The 22,543-nt window shown below is 45.1% G+C and overlaps 3 protein-coding genes across 4 annotated transcripts; all 3 read right to left on the bottom strand.

The window, feature by feature from the left end:
- Positions 1–274: 274 nt before the first annotated feature.
- On the bottom strand, positions 275–1,213 carry fam181b (family with sequence similarity 181 member B; the record flags this gene model as incomplete). The annotated part of the gene is made up of 1 exon (XM_084446038.1): positions 275–1,213. One exon carries the CDS (start codon positions 1,211–1,213, stop codon positions 275–277), a length of 939 nt encoding a protein of 312 aa, XP_084302164.1.
- A 3,892-nt stretch (positions 1,214–5,105) lies between these two features.
- Positions 5,106–13,600, bottom strand: prcp (prolylcarboxypeptidase (angiotensinase C)). Its single transcript, XM_084446605.1, has 9 exons — positions 13,282–13,600; positions 10,455–10,595; positions 9,816–9,917; positions 9,498–9,679; positions 9,141–9,298; positions 8,848–9,020; positions 6,614–6,781; positions 5,984–6,171; positions 5,106–5,795 (listed from the first exon to the last, which is right to left on the bottom strand). The coding sequence occupies exons 1-9, from the start codon at positions 13,462–13,464 to the stop codon at positions 5,591–5,593; spliced, it is 1,500 nt and encodes a 499-aa protein (XP_084302731.1). The 5' UTR covers positions 13,465–13,600; the 3' UTR covers positions 5,106–5,590.
- A 2,299-nt stretch (positions 13,601–15,899) lies between these two features.
- Positions 15,900–22,276, bottom strand: rab30 (RAB30, member RAS oncogene family). Of its 2 annotated transcripts, none has more exons than XM_084446069.1 (5): positions 22,136–22,276; positions 18,890–18,988; positions 18,719–18,802; positions 18,042–18,225; positions 15,900–17,894 (listed from the first exon to the last, which is right to left on the bottom strand). In XM_084446069.1, exons 2-5 carry the CDS (start codon positions 18,980–18,982, stop codon positions 17,644–17,646), a joined length of 612 nt encoding a protein of 203 aa, XP_084302195.1. In that variant the 5' UTR covers positions 18,983–18,988; positions 22,136–22,276; the 3' UTR covers positions 15,900–17,643. The 2 variants fall into 2 exon arrangements, with proteins under 2 accessions (XP_084302195.1, XP_084302194.1); XM_084446068.1 differs by lacking the exon at positions 22,136–22,276 and adding an exon at positions 20,648–20,890.
- Between the last annotated feature and the right edge of the window lie 267 nt (positions 22,277–22,543).

The raw sequence follows: 22,543 nt of genomic DNA, 5'->3' as shown, positions 1-22,543 counted from the left end.
CAAATCACTGTAAAGTGATTCTTTCAAGTCTGATCCTTTTTGAGAATAAAGTCAGTTATTTAAAAGGCCATTTCTTCTCCCAGACAACTCCTGACTGGCAGGATTACTCCAAGACTTCTGTCTTCAGCTCAGTCTCCTGCTCCAGTCCTATGTTAACTATGCAGCATGACATTAAAAACACACCTCAGTTAACCATACTGTTATTTTCTGCACCACAGTTTTATATCGCAGTTCAATGTTCAGTTCTAAAAAAAAAAAAAAATCAAACCACGTCTTAAAGAGGTTGAAAACTAGTCCTGTTGTAGCCGCCACTCAAATCATACGTGACCTGTGGGAGGGAGCAGTCAGCGAAGAAGTTGGGGAACGCCAGAGAGCACAGGGTGCTGTCCTCCAGAGGCCCGGACACAGAGGAGTCTGAGTGAGGGTAGAGCAGGGTGTGCTCCGGCCCTGTCCGCAGGCTCTCCCCCGGCCTCTTAGCAGGGCTGGTGCTCCAGGGCTCAGCGTAGAGGAAGCCTCCCACCAGGGGGTGGGGGTCGTAGGCAGCGGCGGGGTCCGACGAGCCCGCCATCTCAGGCTGGACCCTGGCCGGCATGCCCTGGAACAGGTCCTGCTCGCCGACCATGTTGCTGTAATCCGGCCCCAGCAGCTCGAAGAAGTCCGTGGCCTCGGGGTTGCCCCGCTCCAGGTCCTTCAGGCTCATGCCGGAGGTGGAGGTGACCCTGGGGCTGTTGGCGGGCTCCGTGAAGAAGGACGGGGGCAGGTTGCGGTGCCTCAGGGGCGGCTTCTTGGCTTTCTCGCCCCTGACGTCCTTCACCGGGTTGAACAGCGCCGCCAAGCTCTTGGTCTGCAGGTTGGCCTGCACCCCGTCGCGCTTCGGTGGGCTCTTGCCGTGGAAGGGGCTGGGCTGGGGTGGGGGCGAGCCTTGGCTCGTGGCGGGGCTCGGAGCTGCGCTCCCCGGGGGGGCGATGATGCTGGTGCACCTCTTGATCTGCTTCTGCAGGTACTTGCGATGGTTGACCTTCCTCTTCGACTTGACCGGCTTGTCCAGGGCCAGTTTGATGTTGCTGGAGGCCGAATCTATGAAGCTCAGCAGGTCTCTAGTGGTCTCCCTGTAGTCCCCGTCCAGGCTCTTCTCCGTGTCGTACTCCATGACAGATCCAGGGAAACAGAAACTCATGAAGTGGGAGTTCATGATTGCAGTCTGAACAGCCATTCCTCGGCGTCAGCTGTACCATCTGCTACAATCCTAAAACAAAGAGCCTGGTCACAGCGCGTCTTTCTCCTCTTCCGGGACGGCCAGCACACCCTTGGTCCTGATGCTGGTCATGCGGCTCCTGTCGACTCACCAGTGTAGAACTGAGGGCCACTGTTTGGGGAGAGTGGAGAGATCTTTCAGTGGGCGTGGCCAATGATGTCAGAACATAAAAGGGGAGGGGCACAGGGACCCCCGAGACTTAACTCTTTGCTCACGCCTGACCACCTGCAACTGAGGATTTGTCTGAGGTTCCCTGCTGGGTCAGAAGACAATGCTTCTTGGAGGGACTGCCCCCCCCAGCCCCCACCCCTCCGTTTGACTGGTAATGTGTGCCAGGACACTGTTATGAAACTGGAGGATATTACTGCAGCCACACTAATCTACTTCATTACACATTAACGTTGTGTTAAAAGTGATTATTTTGTCTCAGCAAAAATGGTTGGTTATGTGTCACTCAGTCTATATTGTAAAATAAATCACAATCATACTGAAGCAGTGTTAACCTCTCCAGTGTGCTATGATTGTCATTGTCATACATAACTGTCTTAACATTGTAATTCTACGTTTTTGTATAACACAAAGGTTTAACAATTTGATACAATTCAAAACCTCCCAGATGGATTAGCATGGGATGCTACCCTCCCCAATCACTGCCCCCTGATCACGCTTCAAAAACACATTCTGCCACTAAGCCTACATACTACATCTATAGTGTGGGAAGATGTTCTTGCGTTAACAGATGCCACCATACGAGAGCTTCCCAAATAGTTGCTTGTGTCTTAATCTGCTCGTGGTGAAAGTTGATTTCTTGTGCATTCCCGGACCAGTGGGAATTTCTGCCCCTGCCTGACAGCTATTATGGGCTGGCTTTGACATACAGCCCTACAGGGTCTAAATAGCCTCTATTCTTCCCCCGGCAGTGAAAGGGAGCTTTGTGCCAGAGATTCATTAAACTGCACCTCACAGCCCCTTCGTAAAATGGGTCTCAATAATGAACAGTCGATTTAACTAGAAAAGCTGCCGGAGCAGTTAAATTAAAGGGGTATAAAGTGGGGTTCAGGCTCCGTGTGTGCCAGAAGAAATGTTGACCTTAAGATATCCTGGGTATGAAACTTCTGCTGTAAACAATAATGCATTTACAGGAAGTGTCTTGGCCCGCAGTGAAAACAACAGAGGATGTGTCCAAGTCTCTGGGTTTCACGCTGCCGATGTTTATCCCATTTTAAGTGGAATTTCTGGGAGGAAATATTGGGGCTTTTGGGTATTAAGTTAGGTAAGAAGTCCTAGAGCTTATAAGCGTTCCCACAGTACAGCTAACACCAAAAAGTTTTTTTTTAAATCAATATGCCTCACAACTTTCAACATGTTCCTGAGTCCCCATTGTCCTTTGACACTATGAAAAGATCGGCTCATTTACATTTCTACATTTTATTGCCTCCAGAATCCTTCTTGGACAGAGTCAGGTCTGGGCTTACATTTTGGAAAGTTGCAGGAGCCCAAAAGAGAAGACATTTTGTCCTTACAAAAGAATCAGGATGCCTTTCCTCTTAAAAAGTGCATTTTAAGGTGAAGCTGTGAATCATTGGAGGGGCGACGCAGCCTGCGCACTGAGAGAGAGAGAGAGAGAGAGAGAGAGAGGCCGTTAAGAAACTGTCATTCTTATTTAAATTCCTGAGAAGAAAAGGGACAGTGAAACTGATAGCACTGATCTAATTATCTGTAGCCCAACACAAGACCCTGGCTGAATGAACCTCCCAGAATTGCTGACATACAGGCACCATAAACAGTTGGCAAAGAACAGAAAAATGTTACAATTCTGTTTTAAAAAGCGTATTCTTGGTCTTTGTTGGCCTCCCTCTAGCATTTCACAGAAAAGCAAGGTATCTAAAAATAGATATTCATAGCATCCTCCACCTCTAATCTCTCATTTTGACAACAGAAGAGAAAGAGGAACACACTCATAGTCTACTGTATAGTCTACAGTGACTAAAAATTGAATATTCACTTTATCAGTCACATAAAACAAGATATATATTTTTATGTTGAAGCTAATAGATTGTAAAATCAGTCAAACAAGTAAAAAAAGCTATAAAATGAGAGGTCACGATGCCAGCACACCATGAAATCTCTGGGTCAGCTTGCTGAGTGTAATTTCTCTTCCCAGTGCTTGCCTGCAGCTTGGCACAGTGACATCATCAGAGGAAAGTCGACTCCTTCTCCCCTCCCCCCACCCGGAGGCTTTGTCCTGGCGGGTCATTCACAGCTCTGGAGCCTCTCCGGAAACCAGCCTCTACAGCCCCAGCCAGGGCCCCGCGAGGGGGGAGAACACTGGCTGAATCTACCAAGGAGATTTTGGAACACTTGAACTTGCACGGCTTTCTCTGATAAGCGAAGCACCACGTTTGAACATGAGTTCCTCTGGTGCTGAAGTCTCGTTGGGACACGGTTCCAGCATTCAGTCGACAAGAAAGATCAGTACACCAAAGGCAAAATGGAACTAGGCCAGGGGAAGCCAAGGTAATCGTCCATAATGACAAAACAGACACGGGACATGGAAATAGTAGGCTACTCTGTCCACATCCAATTGTCCACCCATCAGTGGTAAGTTTCTTATGTACACACGTCCATATTGTCTGGATATTGTTTAACATGGCCCGCCACGCCCTCCTTCCTCCGGAATTTCCTCCTCAGCACCCTGCCCCCAGCGGGTGGGGGGGTGTCCTAGGTTGTCCCTGGGGGGAGACACCCACAGGCTTAAGCTCTTCCCTCCAGTGTGTGGTCCCTGTCTGCACGCTGACACACCCAGAGCCCGGGGTTAGCAGAATACTAATAACAGCTTTGATTGATGGCCATGTCAGGGACAGAGAAAGACCCCACAAAATTAATGACCGCTCAAAGTCCTGAGAAAAGTTCAGGAGGACTATGTAGCAGGGGACCTCCCTCCCCCCACGGCACATTCACATCTGAAATTGGTCTCTGAAATGTTGCTGAAGTCCGTCTTTTTGTTTTTCAGAGGACAATCTGGCCCACATCCTACATAATTTACAAACATTCTGACAACTCACCAGTGACGTTAGAAATGTAAATTTCCAATAAAGTAAGGATGAGGACTGTGATATAACGTAATTTTTTCACGTTATTTAATTGCATCGTATTCACGTATCACTATAACGTTACAGCAACGCTGCCGTACAGTCTCCACGAGGACTGGTTATTTTGCGACCATATAGGACTGTTGTCTGTTGGTAATGACGCAATTTTACGTACTAAGCTAGAAGGGTCTCAAGGTTTTCAAACAACTGGTATCAAAAAATGGCCTCCAAAAGGCAGTGACTTTCTGATGAACCACAAAGACCCCCCTCTGTGCCCCCCTCCCCTCCTCCTGTACCCACCCTGTCTCTCTGTTAACCTCACACCCCACCCCCCATGTGTAGAATTAATAATATTCCCGGCAGGGGGGAGCCAACCTGAGACCACGGGCCATCCTGGTGCTGCTGTCTAGAGGCTTTTGGACACTGGCCAGTGGATGAATGTGTGTCGGGGGGGGGGAATCCCACAGGTTGGTCCCCGTGTGCCGGGGGTCACCGTGCTTTACTGCCCCCGCCTCCCGCCGGCCTCTTTATTGCCCTCCTCCGATTGGGCCGTTATTAAAGCGCATGCAGCTGTGCCGCCGTGCGGAGGATGACCGGTGAACCCCGGCGGTCAGTCCGCCTCACGATGCCGCCTACGGCCGGCTGTGACGGTGTTAGAGAAAGCACAACACACCACACAGAATGGGAGAACCTGCTTTTAGTTCATCAAGGCGTTCGGAAAAGTGCAATTGTAACAAGTATTGCTGTAAGACGTAGGCTTTGTAAGAGAATAAACAGCAGCACCACACAGTACAAGGAAAAAATACAGTAGCATTAAAATGTGATTACCTAGAAAACCTGTTCTGATCACTGACTTTACATTATTGCTTCCCTTTACTTTTGTAAACAGTTTTTTTTTATCCTGAGAATCTGCTGGATTAAAATGGAATAGTAAAACTAATCTCAGATGGACATGTTTATCTAAATTAGTTACACAGCAAGAGAGAATGATTGTAGCTAGCTGGCATCATAGAGGTGTACCGCGGAAATGCGAAAGGGTACAAAAAATCACAAAAACAGTCTTGGGTTATTTTATACTCCAGCCCTTTCTGAAATGGGCTGAAAGCCAAACAACCATCGAAAAAGACATCTTTGGCAGATAGCAAAGGACACAGTGGTGGTAGTTCATTTAAAGCTGCTCAAACAGGGAGATCGTTAGCCCATGACTAGAGAGGAGCGCTTGCAGGGCGTGAAGACCAGGAGTTCAGGGGTCTTTCCTGGCCTGCTGGATCCAGTGTTTGAACAGGTCCACCTCCAGGGCGCGCGCCCACAGGACGGAGTGGGGGTCGTACTCATTGTTGAAGCGCAGGTCCAGGTGATGGGCACCGTCGGGGATCACTATGGCAACCAGGGAATCAGAGATGTTTCGGGTCACCCCGCCACCTGACCACGGGTCAAGTCCTCCGTTACTGAAAGAGAGAGAGAGAGAGAGAGGAAGGGAGAGAGAAAAAGAGAGGGAGGAAGAGAGAGAGAGAGAGAGGGAGAATAGAAAGACCAGATCCATTTCGCTTGATAACTACAGGGACAACTCTCCAGAACACGTGTGGATTTCCTGATATGGTGTGGAAGAGCAGGTGCCATATCACCAGGTGCTCACCTGAAGATGATGTTGCTATGAGAGGCGATGTCCACTCCCCCGTAGACAGTGGCTGCCCAGTCCGGCCGGGGCCTCACTCCGAACAGGGCCTGGCACTCGTCTGAGAAGGCCTGGAAGTTCCAGTCCAGAGGCTCAAACATGTCGTGAACCCCATCAGTGCACATGGGCATAACCATCTCTGTACAGGCCTGGGAACCCAAAAACAAGACTGTTTAATCTTAAGGGGTTTATCCTTTAAATACATTTCAAATTTCAACACAGGGACATTACTACAGTTAAACACCACAGGCTAGGAAGGCTCTACCATGACTAGTGAAAATCAACAGGAGCAAATATGGTTGGATGAGTTAGTTTGCTTTTCAAGGACAGCTCACATCAGCTAAGTAATTCTATGTGTACTGTAATGTTGTCCACTGTATATAGACAACATGTCCCCTCCTGGGGACTATTAATAAAGTAATCTTGATCTTATGTCCTGTTAGCCCTGGACAGTTTTCTCTTGAAAAAGACATGCAAACCTGTATAAATAAATGATAAGTCGATAAACCAGTTTGATATGGTGGTGATGCCTGTGTGTGCGTGTGTGTGTGTGTGTGTGTGTGTGTGTGTGCATGTGCGTGTGTGTGCTACCTGGTAGTACCAGCCCATGAAGCCCAGGTTCCCGGTGGCGGTCTGCGAGGTGTTGAGACAGGGCGCGGCTCCAGTGTAGTTGTAGTACACGCTGACCGCTTGAGACACGGCCTCCAGCAGGCGCTGGTCAGACACTCGGGGGTCCAGCCCCAGGTGCTTACAGACCACCTGAGGACAACGCCAACTCAACCGTCTGAGCCAAACTAGCATATACATAATCATACATTTTGTACACTGTGATTACAAATGTGTTTTCAGATGAGGCACTTTCAGGCGTTTTGTTTGTCAACAACCAGTGTGAAGTTGCAGTTCCACACACACTGGTTTACAACATAGAAGCTCTGAGTCCCTCACGCCTGGCCTGTTTACAAGATGTTTTTCTTGTGGCTCGTAAATCCCCTTTTACTTCCAGAGTGCTGGCGTCTGATTTGCATATGAAATTGAGTGGAATGAAACTGAGCTTAACTTGAATTTATGGCTCTCAACTTGGCATGAGAGGAAGCACATTCTGTTTAGCCATGCATGATGATGGGAGATTTAAAACCATTGATATGCTTTTCCCAACCCTCGTCCTCACAAAACAACATTTTGTGTTCCGGAGTTTCTTTCAACCGATTTTCATTTCTTTTGATTTCCATCTGTATTTTACTTTGATCGCAGTGACTGAACTAGTAGTTGTTAGGGTCGCAACAGAGCTGGCTGTTGCTGTTGTCGTTGGTAAGGAGGTTGGTAGCATGGAGTCTGTTACTAAGGCTTTTGTCTGCAGGCTGGGGAGGGCTGGGGCGGAGGACCCTGCTCCACGGTTGAGGAGGGAACAGACATGTCCGACCACAGATTTATACCGGGGGGAAAAAAACCTGCAATTGCTCTAAAGCATCTTCTCCCTACTTTTCAGATAGGATTAGGCTTATACATTCATCTCTGCCAACAGATTTCCACCCTCTAAGCCCTCAATACCCCCTTCTCACAGTCACTCAGATAATCACATTAGCTTTGTCATTAAAAAAGCTCCTCTTTGCGCCCACTGCCTAAACCGCTTAAACCACCCATAGGGGCTGCATACATTACAGCCTTTCAGCCCACAAACCTCCAAATGACCATTTAGTGTTTGTCTCAGCCAGCGTGACGCACCTGAGGTGATTCTAAAACTGCAGAGTGTGCATTTCCATTACAGTCCAGCAAAAACTAAAAGGCACACTACCGAGAACATATATCATCTGTGTAACCCTGATTGTTCTGTGGATGACCACGGGAGGGTGAGCAGGCACTAGCAGGGGTGTTTAGGGTCAACTGTGGGGCTAGGTTTATTCACGTGACATGCCAAGACTACTGGGAGACTAGGCTCTGCTCAAGTCCATCAGATACCCCGCACAGCAAAACAGGCTCTGCTGAATGAGCACACAGACAACAGACATATTTGAACTACAGATCCCAATCAAAGACTACAACAAATCTAGAACAACAAACAGGCTTAGTAGTAACTGTGTTTGCAAGACTCTACTGGTGAATGACTTACCTCCTAAGTATGACATGTGACACATTTGCAACCAAGTTGCCATGTCAGACAAAATGGAGGCAGTGAAGCATAATGTAGATGCGATGATTGAATCTAGAGGATGAAATGTCCTCCCTCTCCCTCCCTCCCTCTCTCTCCCCCTCCCTCTCTCTCCATCTCCCTCCCTCTCTCTCTCTCCCTTCCTCCAGTCATGTGACCAGCCCCCATGGAACACCTCTCAGATCTGAGGGAGTGTGTATATGAAAGGCTTGTTGGTAAGAGAGGAGAAAGGAACGGAGGCTCACTTGTAGCTGCTACTTCACAATCTGACAAGAAATGGGATCCTCATGAATATTAATGAATTTAATTGACAGCAATAGTACACGAACGCTACATGAAGCTGAAAGACCCACAACATCCGCTCGTAACACAAGAAGGACTGAATGACACAGTCATCTGCATTAAGGAGAGACTTTCAAGCCAAACGCTGCTTAACTATAACTATAACAAAATTAAGGGAAAAAGTTTAGGCTTTTCAACACAATGTAAAAGCAGGGCCTCGCCAGATGCCAAATAAACACTATAGCTGGTGCTTTCTTTAGTTCAACTATTTCCATCTCTATCTGATGTGATTGTCTCAATTCTTCTGATGTATTAAATGATTGACGTAAGAAATGTCAGAGTATGAATGGCTTAATGCATATCTTGCGGTGCCAGACTTTCGAGTTACTACATGTACCTGTATGGGCCAGGGAGGGAGAGGCTGGAGGAAGTTGGCCTCGTAGGGGTAGTCCACCATGGCCAGGTTCACCCACGTCGCCTGGAGCCAGTATTTGAAGCCAACCGAGTCCTCCTGCTTCTTGAGTGGGACGCACAGGCGAAACTCACTGGACAGCCACTGGAGGCCATCATCTGCAATGAGAAAACACAGAGAGAAGAGCACAGCAAGGTCTTAGTGAGTGAACATCTCTAAGAAAAAAAAACTTGACACTCTGGCTGTTAAAAGGTAAAAGAGATCAATATGTACCCTACCGGTTGAGGAGATGTTATTAATGGCCTTCCACGACCTCCTGATGTTGACATCACAGTTGGGTCCGCTCCTGGCAAAGTCCTGTGTGACGATTCTGTAGAAGTCTCCGCAGGGCACCATACCAGGGAACTGCCAGATCGGCGCAGATGCTGCCAAAGCTCTGGAATTCACCACAAGGAAATTCTCAACGATCAAAGATATCTACCACAGTAAAATTACACATTTCTTCATTGAGTAACTATATGAGCATGTACAATTATAATTGTGAGGTATAGGCTACATGCGTCATGCTTTTAGCTAACGTTACAAGTGCATAGTCTACCATTACGACCACACAGTCTCGCTCCTGAGGCCCTTACCCAACTACAATGTTGGGGTACTTCATTCTCATCCAGGCAGAGAGCATCCCTCCGTACGACCCCCCCACAGCGATCACCGGGCTGGCCTCTGCTCCCACCATGCTCTTCTTCAGCTCCCGGACCAGTAGGGCGAAGTCTGCCAGCGCCTGCTCCGACGTCAGGTAGTTCAGGTGTTTGCTGTCCTGCAGATCACGACGACAGCATAGCCTGAGTACCACTGTGGTTGGGCGCCTGATACTCTGCAGCCAAAACACTCCAGCCCGAAAGCTGCTAGGGTTCATAGCGTCTTAGGGGGATAACACAGTATGCAATACATACACTGTAGGAGTCTTGACCAAATGGCATGGACTCCCCATAATAGCGGTGTTCTGCAAAGACCAGCATGGCCCCCAGCTCCTCTGCAATGTCCCACATGAAACCCTGAGGACGAAATAGTACAGATTCATCTGCATGATGCATTATCCAGTAGGTGCTACATTATCCTGTAGTTATTACATGGCTCTCTGAAATACTTGATTCTGTTTGGACAATCGACACATTCTACGGTCAATTATATCTTGGGGCAATGGAGCAATAATGACCCTTGCTAGGGCCAACATTGTTCAACCGTTGTTACACACAGTACTCTGCTAATTTAAATTAATCTAAGCTAATTCACTGGCAAAAGAAAAAGTGTAGGCCATTACCACCATGGACATTGCTGCATTGCTTAAATGTCACTTTCAATGGAAATAACAAGTAATTGGCTATGTCGCAATGTTTATACAAAGCCAAGCAGTAGCGTTGATGGTTGATAGTGTAGCTCAAGCCAACCGTTAGCTACAAACATATTAAACATCCTATATTCAAATCAATATTTTGTCCCTATGTATTAATTTCGTTGGTAAGTAGATGCTACATTATCCAGTAGGTGTTACTGTACTGTAGTGTAGACTACAAAGAGAGGGAGAGGATTACAGTGTTGTTGCAGAACCATGTGATGTCTCCTTCGTTGCCGGTGTAGAAGAGGATGGGACCTCCTTCCTGGTGCCAGTGCTGCTCGTTAACCAGGTATCTCTGTTTGAACGTGCCATCCTCCAGGAATCCAAAGTGATCGATCTGAAAGCACGTCATAGAATAACCTTGAGGCTTAGCAATATCAATATTGGCAGGGCAACTATGGTACAACTTGAGAAGGTCACAGTGACATGACTAGATCTGCGAGGCGCACCTACGCCAGAGGATCCGGTCCACCCCACACCCCAGAGATGAGATGGGTGGCTATCTGGCACCGTTCCATCTTTGGGTTACCCCAGGCCAGATGAGAGGGTAATTAGCTGCAATTTGTATTAAAATCGTGAGCCAGTTCCAGGGATGCCACATTAGTTCCAGTTTAGCAGAGTACTGCGATGTCCTTTCATCCTACCTCAGGGGCTTCTCGGTGTCCTCCCAACTCTGCCATCCTCTCTGCTCTCTGCTCCAGAGAGCCAGGCAGATATCTTCACAGGCTAGCGGGCCCCATGCTACTGCTGTGTGTTATAGAATAGTTGCCCCCTCCACACACACACATTTGAAACCCACCCAACACTTAATACTGAATGTTTTTGTTTTGCGTTCACCCCTCTCTCTCTCTCTCTCCCTTCCCAGTGGATACAAAAGCGGCAGCAATTTTATGAGCCAATGACAGCAAAAAGATTCTCAGGCTTGAATGTGCCTATTCATCCGCTAGCCTCTCTGAGCTTGGCACTGTGTTAGACTGCTTTTAAGGGAAATGTTCAGTAACTTTCACCGGCATTAAGTAAGCACTGAAGCTGAACTAATCTTCTAAAAGGCAAAAATATAAAACTAGTTAACAAATACCCAGTGCTTCCTGGCTCCCTCAAGAAATATTGTTTTCACATAACTGATAAACCCAAAAAACAAACCACTAGGCTTATAGCCAACTTTTTCAAAGAGTGTGTTCGAGACAAAATATTCTATTGATTAATTCCTATCCTAGGTTATGTATGGTTATAGTATGACTGTATTCAATATCCATCTCATACTGAATAGTGCCATCTTGTGGTATCTACAAATATCACTTTCTCAACAGTCATTCAGACAAGGGCAGTTCCAACACAGCCAATCTTGCCTTTCTGTCTAATTTATTAACCTGTACAAGAGTAAGTCTAGTACTCCTTTAACCAGCCACAGATAATGACGTTACATTCAGTTTCTGAAATGAAGAATATAGCCCAAATATGATGCTGTCTAAGGTTATTAACCAACTGACACACACCTAATGCAGGATACAACTAATGAGCAAATAGTCTAGTTCTGTAAAGACAAGAGATGCTAAAAGAGGACTTCCATGCTTTGTCTATGGCCAGACTGAAGTTAACAGGATTTCCTTTGCTAGGATTCTAACTGCTATCACGTCTACTCCCTTCAGACCAACAGCCCATCCTACAGTAGACATGGGAGAGGAAGTGGGATTGTGAGTAGCTATACTACAACTACAGATGTATCCAGGTAAACCAACTGGTGCACTTAGCCTTTGCAAACCGATTTGATTTTCTCTGTAAAAGCCTACATAGGTTAAAATACTATGATAAACAAAAAAATACTTTTAGGATAAAAAGCATCCTCAAGAGAGGGGAGGAGACAATAGTAATGTGTATATAAACAGGAACCACTCCTCTCTTCCTGGCTGCTTGGCAGATGAGTTTGGACAGAGCGTGGGCATGATGAGACTGATTCACTGTCAGGAGAACAGCGTCTTGTGACCAGGCTCAGGTTCACATGCATCTCACCCTCAGTGAGATCACCCCATGCACATGATATGACAAGCTGGTTCAAAATTACAATCATGAATCAGAGAAACATGTTGAAGAGTGGTACCATTTGTATATGCACAAAAGATAGAAGTGGGGATATATGGTGGCTAGATGGCACCTACAAGACTATAATTCTTCAAATTCTCTATGCGCTCTCAAGCTCAGTGGCCTGTGGTTAGAGTGTCTGCCCTGAAATTGAGAGGTCGGGGGTTCGATCCCTGGCTGAGTTATACCAAAGACTATACAAAATGGTACCCAATGCCTCACTGCTTGGCACTCAGCATCAAGGGTTGGATTAGGGGTAAGTCCCTGAGACATACTGGTGTCATGTCCAAGGGGTATACTTGTACATCAAGCTGCCTCACGCTAAGGAATCAGGAGATAGGCTCCTGCCCTATGGGCCACTTGGCTTGAGAACCATTGGTTCGGCTACTTACTTATTTTACTCCCAAGCAGCGTTTGTAGGCAGCATGCCAGCAGGACTAGCTTTTAATGTCTTCCCCACTCTACCAGGAAGCGAAAGGAAAACACTGATTGTCTGCTGACACAATAGCCAAGCAGGTCTGTAGTGATTAAGTAGGCCTGTGCAGAAAATTGAAATTAATGATATCCTGTAGAAAGCAAGTAGTGCAAGAATTATGACTAAACCACAAACAAATACAACTGCAGCAAAGTATACAACAAATATATCACGAACACAGAACCATCATGTCTGCATAACTGAAAAGTGTTCTAGGACAAGATTGTTTAACATGTTCTGTCAATCAGTAACAACCACTGCTCCAAGTGCTTTGCAAATCAGTCTGACCCTGCTACTTTTACACATTTATATCAGTTTACTACGCAATAGCCTAGTGAACACCAAGAACATACATTTAAAATGGATACAATTTCAAGAAAAGATTGTGATCTCCTGACAATTTATTTATTTATTGGCAATCTCTGTCAGAAGTCTGACGATATGCTATAGATGGCAATATTTAACTCACCTTTTGTTCAAAATATAATGTTTTATAGGTTATGTCGTTCTGAATTGTGTAGTCTAAAACTCCATGCCTCGATAAAAGTTGGTGTTTAAGAGCAGACACATTAAAACAAAAGAGACCTAAGAAAACGATGCTGGTGACAGCAGCCATGGGCGACGCAGACACAGTCCTGGGGTCTCCTCTCATCGTCGCGGCGGTACTGAGTGCAGACTACGGAAACTGTTCCAAGGGGTCAACTGATAAAGCCATCTTCCCACACGGGAGTCCCATGATGCCGGAAAGAGGAAGGAACCTGTCTCACGCTTCGCTAAGAGGAAGTTAAAAGTTGGTTGTCAGCTAAAGTGTTAGTCATTATGGCATGAGAGTAAGCTGGTTCAGGTAGCGGCCCTAAAGCTTTATTGTGAACATGTTGCGAATACTGCTTTACGATTGTCGCGAAATACAGTATCGAAGATTAGGGATGTATTCCCTTTCAGAACTTGCTCCCTCTTAATATAGTGTACTGCGGTCCTAATTCCTTTCCTTTAAAGATATGAGACGATCCTGAAATTTGAATGTGTCTTGCTCGTATTTCTCGTATTAATTAAACCCACAAACCATTATCAGACCAGATCTAGTGAACGAGGAGTCGAGGACATGAGAGCTGTTTTCCAGAATGGAACGTAGCCTACCTTGGAATGCATGGCAGAATCATGATGATGTTTACTCTTATTATTTTGAACCCACGATTACACCTCCATGTTTTGAATACGTGGCCCTTAGGGGGTTAACGTTTTGGAAGTGGAATAGGAATCTCAACATAATATACCATTCATAAAACAAGATTTCTATTCCACTTCAAAAGCGTTGATAATACTGGGAGGGGGAAAGGGGGTATTTCAGTAATTTTCCAAACGAGTTCAATGACAAACTGACCACTACACCAACCAGGCCAGGTCCAGCCTGGCTTATGTGCGTGGCTGGCTTGTTTCTGTTCAGGACTGGTAGGACGGAAGCTAGTCATGCCACTGAAATAGCTGTGAATTTAAATTACATGAAATAATGTCTGATAAATTAAGATAGGTTTTGTCGCCTGGACACATCAGTTCCAATGCTTCCATAGCTCATGAGCTCACACCAACTAGCAGCAGCTTCCATAACATTAATGGTAGCGGTCAGTGGCTAAAGCATTTACACTGATGATTCCTGTAACGTTAGCTATTTTGCTGCAATTGGTTCAACTTCTGTTTCTGGACAAAGGTAAGGGATAAACCCAGATAACACAAGGCTAGCGGACCTACAGGTCCCCGATGGACAAGTTGGCGGACCTCAGGCGGAATATAACACAAGGCTAGCGGACCTACAGCAGGTCCCCGATGAACGAGCTAGCGGACCTCCGGCGAAATCTGCTGGCGGCATGGGTGCAGATCAATTTATGAAAAACACAAATTGTCCCCCCCCCCCCCCTGAAATTGAACAAATGTATTTTCCGACTCCATATTCCCAATTCTAAAATAAATGAAAATTGTGGAACAAATATTTTTATAAATATATTTTCCAACTCCACATTCCATCTCTAGCCTACTAGACCTCACTCCCTACTACTTAATACAACTTATCTCTCCACTTTCTCTCAGCCACTGGAACGTGGCCATCGGCTGGTGCTGTCGCAGTGGTCAGTAAACAAATGCCTTTCTGTGAGTAATTTTGATTGAAACTTCCTCAAGAAAAGGAAAGTGTGCCCATAAAGATTTAAAAACGTAATCAGATTCTGTTTGCCGCCTCAAGTGAAATAACTTATCCCTAGCCATGCAGATCTATATTTAGAGTAGCTAGCTAACATGAGCTTGCAGCTAACATTGCAGTTAGATAGCTTGCTAACGTAGTTGCTTAGCTTGCTCTAGGTTGGCGAAGAAACAACATTTGTCGAAAATGGACACAAACAAGTGTGGGTAATGTAGATTCACCCACATTAAAGCAATACATTGCAATGTTTGGACCTGTCAGAACGCCAACTAACACCTAGGTGAGTTTCTTGTCTTTGAAATCGAGTTTAACATGTTTTTGAATGATTTTTCAAGATGCCCATCAACATCCATTGTATGACCAAAACGGTGGTAGAGCAATTATCAACTTTCTCAAAAATGCTAATTTTGTCAACGTTATGATCTGAATCATTGTATATGGTCATAAGTAACCTTAACAACTGTGCCCCTCTAGACACCCCCCAGTAGAAACACTCCAGCGGATTGTCGCTCTGATTCCGATGGAGGACTGATATCTGTGTGCTATCTGGGAAAAGGTTGGAGTGAAAGGATGAACATGTGGAGGTTTGGGGTATAGTCCCATAAAATCATCCCCACCGGGTCTTGAACCCCAATCTCCCAGGTGGAAGTTCAATACTTTAACCGCTACTCTACTTGTGCAGTGGAGATCGGCAGGTTGATTTTGGTGTTCTTCTTTATTTTGTGCTGGAACTACTGCCTCTTGTGGTACCAACAGAGAAATGCAGGTCAACATTGACCGGAGTAAGGGAGGGAGGGAGTGACAACCCGACAAACGCTATCCTAGGTGCTGGCTTACAGCCATGCACAAAAAGAACCAGACTTGACGTTTAGTGTGATTATTTAATGTAATACAGAGTATAGCTTATAGCTATTATTTAGTACATTTAACAGGGGAAAAACAAAGATACAAATCATATAGAAATTGTTCTGATGTTCTTACTCAACAATATTCTGATTGTTACTTTGAATCTCTCCCAGTTGGCAAACATATGAAAAAGATAAAAACTCAATAAACATTGACCAATGTTCTGAAAAAAGTACTACAAATAAAGCAAAGTTAAAATACAGGCCTTGAACACATTTAACAACAAATGGTACAGAAATACACTACAGTATAATTATACAGAACATTATGTTGTTGTGCAATACATTACAATATGGCAATTGACTATCAAATAAAGCCAGACACTCAAGTTTTATGGCAAGTGCATGCTCAAGGTAAGTCACTTAAAGAAAAAATATGTCTCAAGATTGCAACACTAGAGTACTGGCAATGTTCATTGTGGCAGGGCAACAGCCAAGGCAGAAATGTACGCTCTCTTTGCAGACATAACATTGGCCTAGTTGATAGGTGAACTTAAATCAACTGTTATAACACTATATCCACTACATGTGACTGGTTATGGCAGGTAGTGGGTTAATGAATACATGATCAATTTAGCTCAAACGTATTCATCAAGAAAAGAATAAGCAAAACAAGACATGTTATAACAAGACATGTTATATAGTGTTATTGACGCTACAAACATTAAGTTTAAATATAAACCTAGTCATGTGTGACATTTAAATTTCCTATTATCAGACTTGAAAACGGAAACATACACTATAATAGCAGCAGGTAAAATTAGAGTCTGATGAAGAAAGAATATTCACAGTTATATTGTAATAACACAGGTGCAAACAGCCACACAGCACATTCAGATTACTAAGAAAGTAAAAATGCTTGACCACTGTCTGAAGTTCCGAGCTCTGATAGCTTTCACATGCGATAGTGCATTTCAATCAGACATGGTGCTAACTAGCAGACATGGTGCTAACTAGCAGACATGGTGCTAACTAGCAGACATGGTGCTAACTAGCAGACATGGTGCTAACTAGCACGCAGATGGAGAGTTCCACTGGAGTAAAAATGATTGTGCAAAGGACCTCTGGTGAATCATTTTCAATTCAGTAACACATAAAACCACTTGGAAATTATACTATCCATAAGCTTTCTCCAATAACATGAAGCATACATACATGAAGATCTACAAAACCCTCTGGCATCAGCGTTTCCATTTTGTTAAGATTGGTAGGCTAACTATTTGTAACAATTACTCATATATCACTTATATACTTAATTTTCATTTTGAACATGTCCCAGATGTGAAGATGAGTTGTATGAAGAACGTAAGTTGTGGTGCTGTCAAATTAAGTAATACTGCTGGTGAATTTCTGCATTTTCATTCCAATCAAACATAACAGAACTCATTTATCCGAATGAAGATACGTGAATAATCTTAAAAACCTAAAACCTCCTTTTTACAAACCCCTATATGTAATTACCTACCTCAGGGACCCACAAAGCAAACTATACTTTGCATCGTGTTGCATTGCGGAGAACGTTCTCCATAGTGGCAGCAGCTTAGAGTTGTTTCCACTGAGCACACTCATTCCTGGAAAAACAAAGGACGCTTACTTGATGAACTCCCTAGTTCAGCTGAAAGGCGTGGGGCTCACAGAGTGACTGGCATCAGGACGGCTCAGTGGAGCACCGTGACCATGGATCCCTGCCATCCACACTCCACAGCCGCTGTCCGCGGCCAAAGTGCTGAGCTCCCTAATTGAGGCTACAGCAGCTCAAGTAACTAATGCTCTTGCCCTCACCAGGCATCGGGGCAGTGTCATTGTTGTCCAGCGTGTTCTGCTTGGCCTCCTGAATCAGTTCACAAGCCAAGTCAAGGAAGAGTTTCTCTACGTTGTCAGACTCTTTGGCTGACGTCTCCAGGTAGAGCATGCTCTGAGCCTCGGCAAACTCCTCAGCCCTCTGTCTCTGCACCTCTCTCTTCTCAGCCAGATCTATCTTATTACCTGTCGAATAATACAAAACACTGCCTCTGACACTGATTGCCCAACATAACACACAGGCTCATGTGAGTACAGTAACTACACATATATAATCAGGTTTGAAGAATGCTCCCAAAAATCTGATTGGATGGAACTAGGCAGCCTACTCACCAACCAAGATGGTCACCACTTGGTTGTTGGCGTACTGCTCGATCTCCCTCAGCCATTCTGGCAGGCACCGGAAGGAGTCCTCACAGGTGATATCGTAGGTGAGGATGAGGGCGTTGGCACTGCGGTAGTAACTCTGAGTGATGGAGCGGAATCTCTCCTGTCCTGCTGTGTCCCATATCTGAAGCTGTAAACAAGTGTTGTGTAAACAAGCGTTGAAATCAGTATGGAGCCATCGACAACTGTTATCCTAACCTGACGCACCACTCCAGATGGTTTGCTTTGCATAACCATCTGGGAACTCTCTGTTGGAAAATGTTTGGAAAAGGGCTGGCGCTTTCCAAAATACTTGGCAGGTGATTGGTGAACCATGTTTATCCCCATCTATCAAGCGCTAACTTCAACCACCCCTCGCTGTCGTTACACCTAACCCTGCACAGCGTAGCTGTTTGTATTTCCTCTTAAGAACGCTGATTGGCAAGATCGTTTTCTGATCTGGCACAAACGGATCTCTATGGAGAGGATCCAGACTGATTTGCGAGAGAAACTAACTAAGAATGTGAGGGTACTCTTATCCTGTTTGGTCTATGAACATCAGCTGTAAGTGACAGTGACACATAACACCGGGATAGGGCAATCATTTCCATACAGGCTTTATGAAAGAAAAATAATAGACAGACCTTAATCTTCAATCCTTTAATCTCCACAGTTTTGATCATAAAATCAACTCCTATTGTTGCCCCTTGACCGGGTGGGAAAAGGCCCTGTAGTTGGAAAAGATCAGAACAGACGTCCATTCATTCCACCTTTATCAAATCATCAATACCGAACACTTGGTGAATTATACATACCTGAGTAAAACGTCTGACTAAACAGGTCTTCCCAACACCAGCATTTCCTATTAGTACGATTTTGAAGAGGTAGTCATAATCCTCCATGCTCATGCTAGCCTGCAGATGAAACGGAGAGAGGCGGGGAATTAGCAGAACTGGAATAGGAATAAAAATCAGAACACTTTAGAGCAGGAAATTGAGATAATATTTAAATATTTATACTTCATTCTTTTCATTGCCATATTTGATTGAGAACACTTTGATTGAGAATGCAATGACACCAATATGTCAGTCAGTTGTCAGTTAGGTCAGCAAGATAATTACCTCCGCCCCAGCGACAGCCCAGGGTGAGAGGTAAAGTTTTTGGTGGCATGTTTGTGTGTTTGTCTGTTAGCAGGATTATGGCAAAAAATAAAAACACTGGATCGATTTTCATGAAACTCGGTGGAACGGTGTACCATGGTCCAACTTAGAACCCATTAAATTTTGAAGCGGATCCAAATCATGGGGTGAGTTCACGAGCCGCTCAAACACGGCCGGCCGTTCACCTCCATATTTTGGACTAGGATTACAAATTGGATTGCAAAAATTACCAGACCGATTTTCATGAAACTCGGTGGAGGGATGTAGCGTCATGTATGGGTCAACTAACAACCTGTTAAATTCTGGAGCAGATCCGAATCAGAGGGCGGGTCCACAAGCCTCCTAAACACAGTCAGGCAGGCCATTCACCTCCATTCATTTTTTTGGACTACGATTAAACAAAAACTACCAGACCGCTTTTCATGACTCAGTGGAGGGGTGTAGCATGAGCCACAAAATGCATTCATGGGCGGAGGTCTGTGCTCTCTGAGCACCGTTTCTAGTTGCAACTGCAGTGCTGAGTGACACAGTAAATTTGCATCTAGGGTGGGTCCAATTAATCGATCATGACGGTCAAAGTCGATTTTTTTGGTCCAATTGTGGTCATTCATTTTTTTTACATTCAAATAAACACATCCTTTAAAAAATATTTAAATTGAACTGAACTAATAAACCCAGATAACACAAGGCTAGCGGACCTACAGCGGGTCCCTGATGGACGAGCTGGCGGACCTCTGGCCGAATCAGCACAGGCCCATGTCTTTAAACAATTCCATAGTTTTGATTTTTCTATGATCAAAGGGAATTAAAAACCGGACAATGGGAGACACTCATAAGACAGGACAGGACAGAACACAACAATAACACGTACCATGCCCTTCCAGTCTAAGAGTGAAATATTACCAAAACCCGAGAGGCTATGTGGATTCTGTCCCTCCCGTTCCACTGAGTCTACAGAAAAGGCACAATCTGAAACGGTTTAGATTTCAGAGAGCGGGGGCGGGGTCATGCACACTGCTCGGGTCCCTGGACTGGAGGTGGTTGGTCTGCCCAGGGGTGGAGTCTGGAAGAGCTGGTGGTGGGACTTACACCAAAGGTACATTCTGAATGGGGGGAGGGGGTGATGGTTTTTGTGCCATAATAGCTGTTCTAGGGTCCCAAGATCTATCAGTCGAAAAGGCACTAAGAAAACCAACTGGGTCAGGGCATAAGGGAAGGAAAAGAAAAGAAAAGAAAAGAAAAAATTGGGAGTTTTCCCTAGTCCAGGCTAGAACCGAGAATGCCATTGTTCTCGACACCCCCAACCGGGAATCGATCGAACCCTGGCCTCCAGTGTGGGAGTCAGATGCCTAACCCACTACACCACCGAGGGGCCTGAGGGTTTGGGACGGCCTGGGCTTTTTGTTCACGTACATTCTCTCCCATCCTTCTGAAACAGGGGAACAGAGAGGACGTGGTTAGAAGTCCCCGAACGGGAATCAATCCCTGGCCTCCAGCGTGGGAGTCCAGTGCTTAGCCCATTATACCACCAAGGGGTCTAAAGATTTGTGAAGGCCTGGGCTTTTTGTTCACGTACATTATCTCCCATCCTTCTGAAACAGGGGAACAGAGAGGAGGAAAAGAGATGACGTGGTTAGAAGTCCCCGAACGGGAATCGAACCCTGGCCTCCAGTGTGGAAGTCCAGTGCTTAGCCCATTATACCACAGAGTGGTCTGAGGATTTGGGAAGGCCTTCCGTCTGTCTGAAAAAACTGAACATTTACCTGGTAAATACATGCAAAGTATAGCCTAATATATAATGTGTAATTACTGAGACACCTATACTGTAGGTATAATTTCAAAACAGGAGTATTTCAAATGTCCAATTACTGCACATAAATTCAATAACTGACATAGCACCACCAGGTAACCACATTTTTACATAGCTTCTATAACATCCAGTGACAAAATATCATCCACACACGACCTTCAGCATGGGAGGCGGACGCCCTATCCACTACACCAGAGGATCTGGAAAATGTGCGGTGTCATAGTGTTTTTGTTTTGATGCTCTTGGACCACTGCCTCTTGTGAACATAGAACTGCAGGTCAACAACACGACTGAGGAAGGGAGGGAAATAGGGAGGGAGTGACAACCGGACATTTGCTATCTTTGGTGCGCTGGGTTACAGCCACGCACAAAAACATGCAGAAGAACAGATGCTCTACAGTCCGGTCCCTGACCAAGACCTGGACTGAGCACTACGACTTGGTCCCCGGGCGTCATGACCCTGGAGGAGGACAGCTGGGATGGGATAAATGCAGAAATGCAATAAAGACCTCCCCCCTCGGTTCCTGTAATTGTTATTATACATTTTAACGTAAACTAGTGTAAAATGGTGTGCTGTTATCTAATAGGTTCGCAGGGCATTGGCCTAGCTAATGCAGCATATCATAACAGCTGGCTTGTAGCATTATTTTACAGCTATCTACAATTCTAGCAATGTTTATAACGTGACAACAACAGTGGGTAGCTAACTGATATAAAACTGTGACGTTATTTGCTTAGCTGAGATTGAAACAGCAAAACTGCTGCCCACACCCCTCTGCTTCCTAGCTATAGCTTCTGCTACTGAGTACTAACCTGATCAAGCAGCTAGACAACGTTAGCTGAAACAGTATATTTTAAACGTGTTCTTAGAAATAAATAGCACTATTTTTTATTTCGGTTGGAAAAAAACTCGACTGGCATCTTAGCAGAGACAAGAGTTTAACGCCAGTGTAGCTGCTGCTGGAGAAGATGGTGGAGTTAGACAGCTAGCTAGCTAGCTAGTGCTGGATAGCGTTACAGCATAGCTAGCGGGTGCTTACATTAATTGAATAAATAATCGTTCCGTTAAATTATATTTGCACTTAACTTACCAAAACCTGGGGATTTCCCCTACAAACTATTTGGTATGCATTCAGTCAGTTATCCTGATATCGGCCAGTTGATCTCTTCCACAGCTTCAGCAGCAGCTTGAAGAGGAGTCTGTTCAAATGATGTCACCCGTCGGGGTGCAGTTCACCGCGTTGTGGATCTTGTCCATCCTCGATCTTTTAGCTGCTGTTATGAACTGGATGACACAGGGTTCTCCTACACGTTAGTAGAAAACACATTTTCTTTGCTGAGGAAAGTAGCTAGACTAGGTAACTAGGTAGCTAAACACATCAGATAAAATAAATCCACTCTACACACTAACAAGAAAGGTTAGTCTATTAAAACGAAATAATTACTACTATACATTATCACTATCAGATGCAATAACATTTTTTCGACTGAGCACCTCT

The sequence above is a fragment of the Borostomias antarcticus genome, assembly GCF_949987555.1.
Source record: "Borostomias antarcticus genome assembly, chromosome: 1".
NCBI classification, from domain to species: domain Eukaryota; kingdom Metazoa; phylum Chordata; class Actinopteri; order Stomiiformes; family Stomiidae; genus Borostomias; species Borostomias antarcticus.
This window is presented reverse-complemented; position numbering and strand designations above follow the sequence as displayed.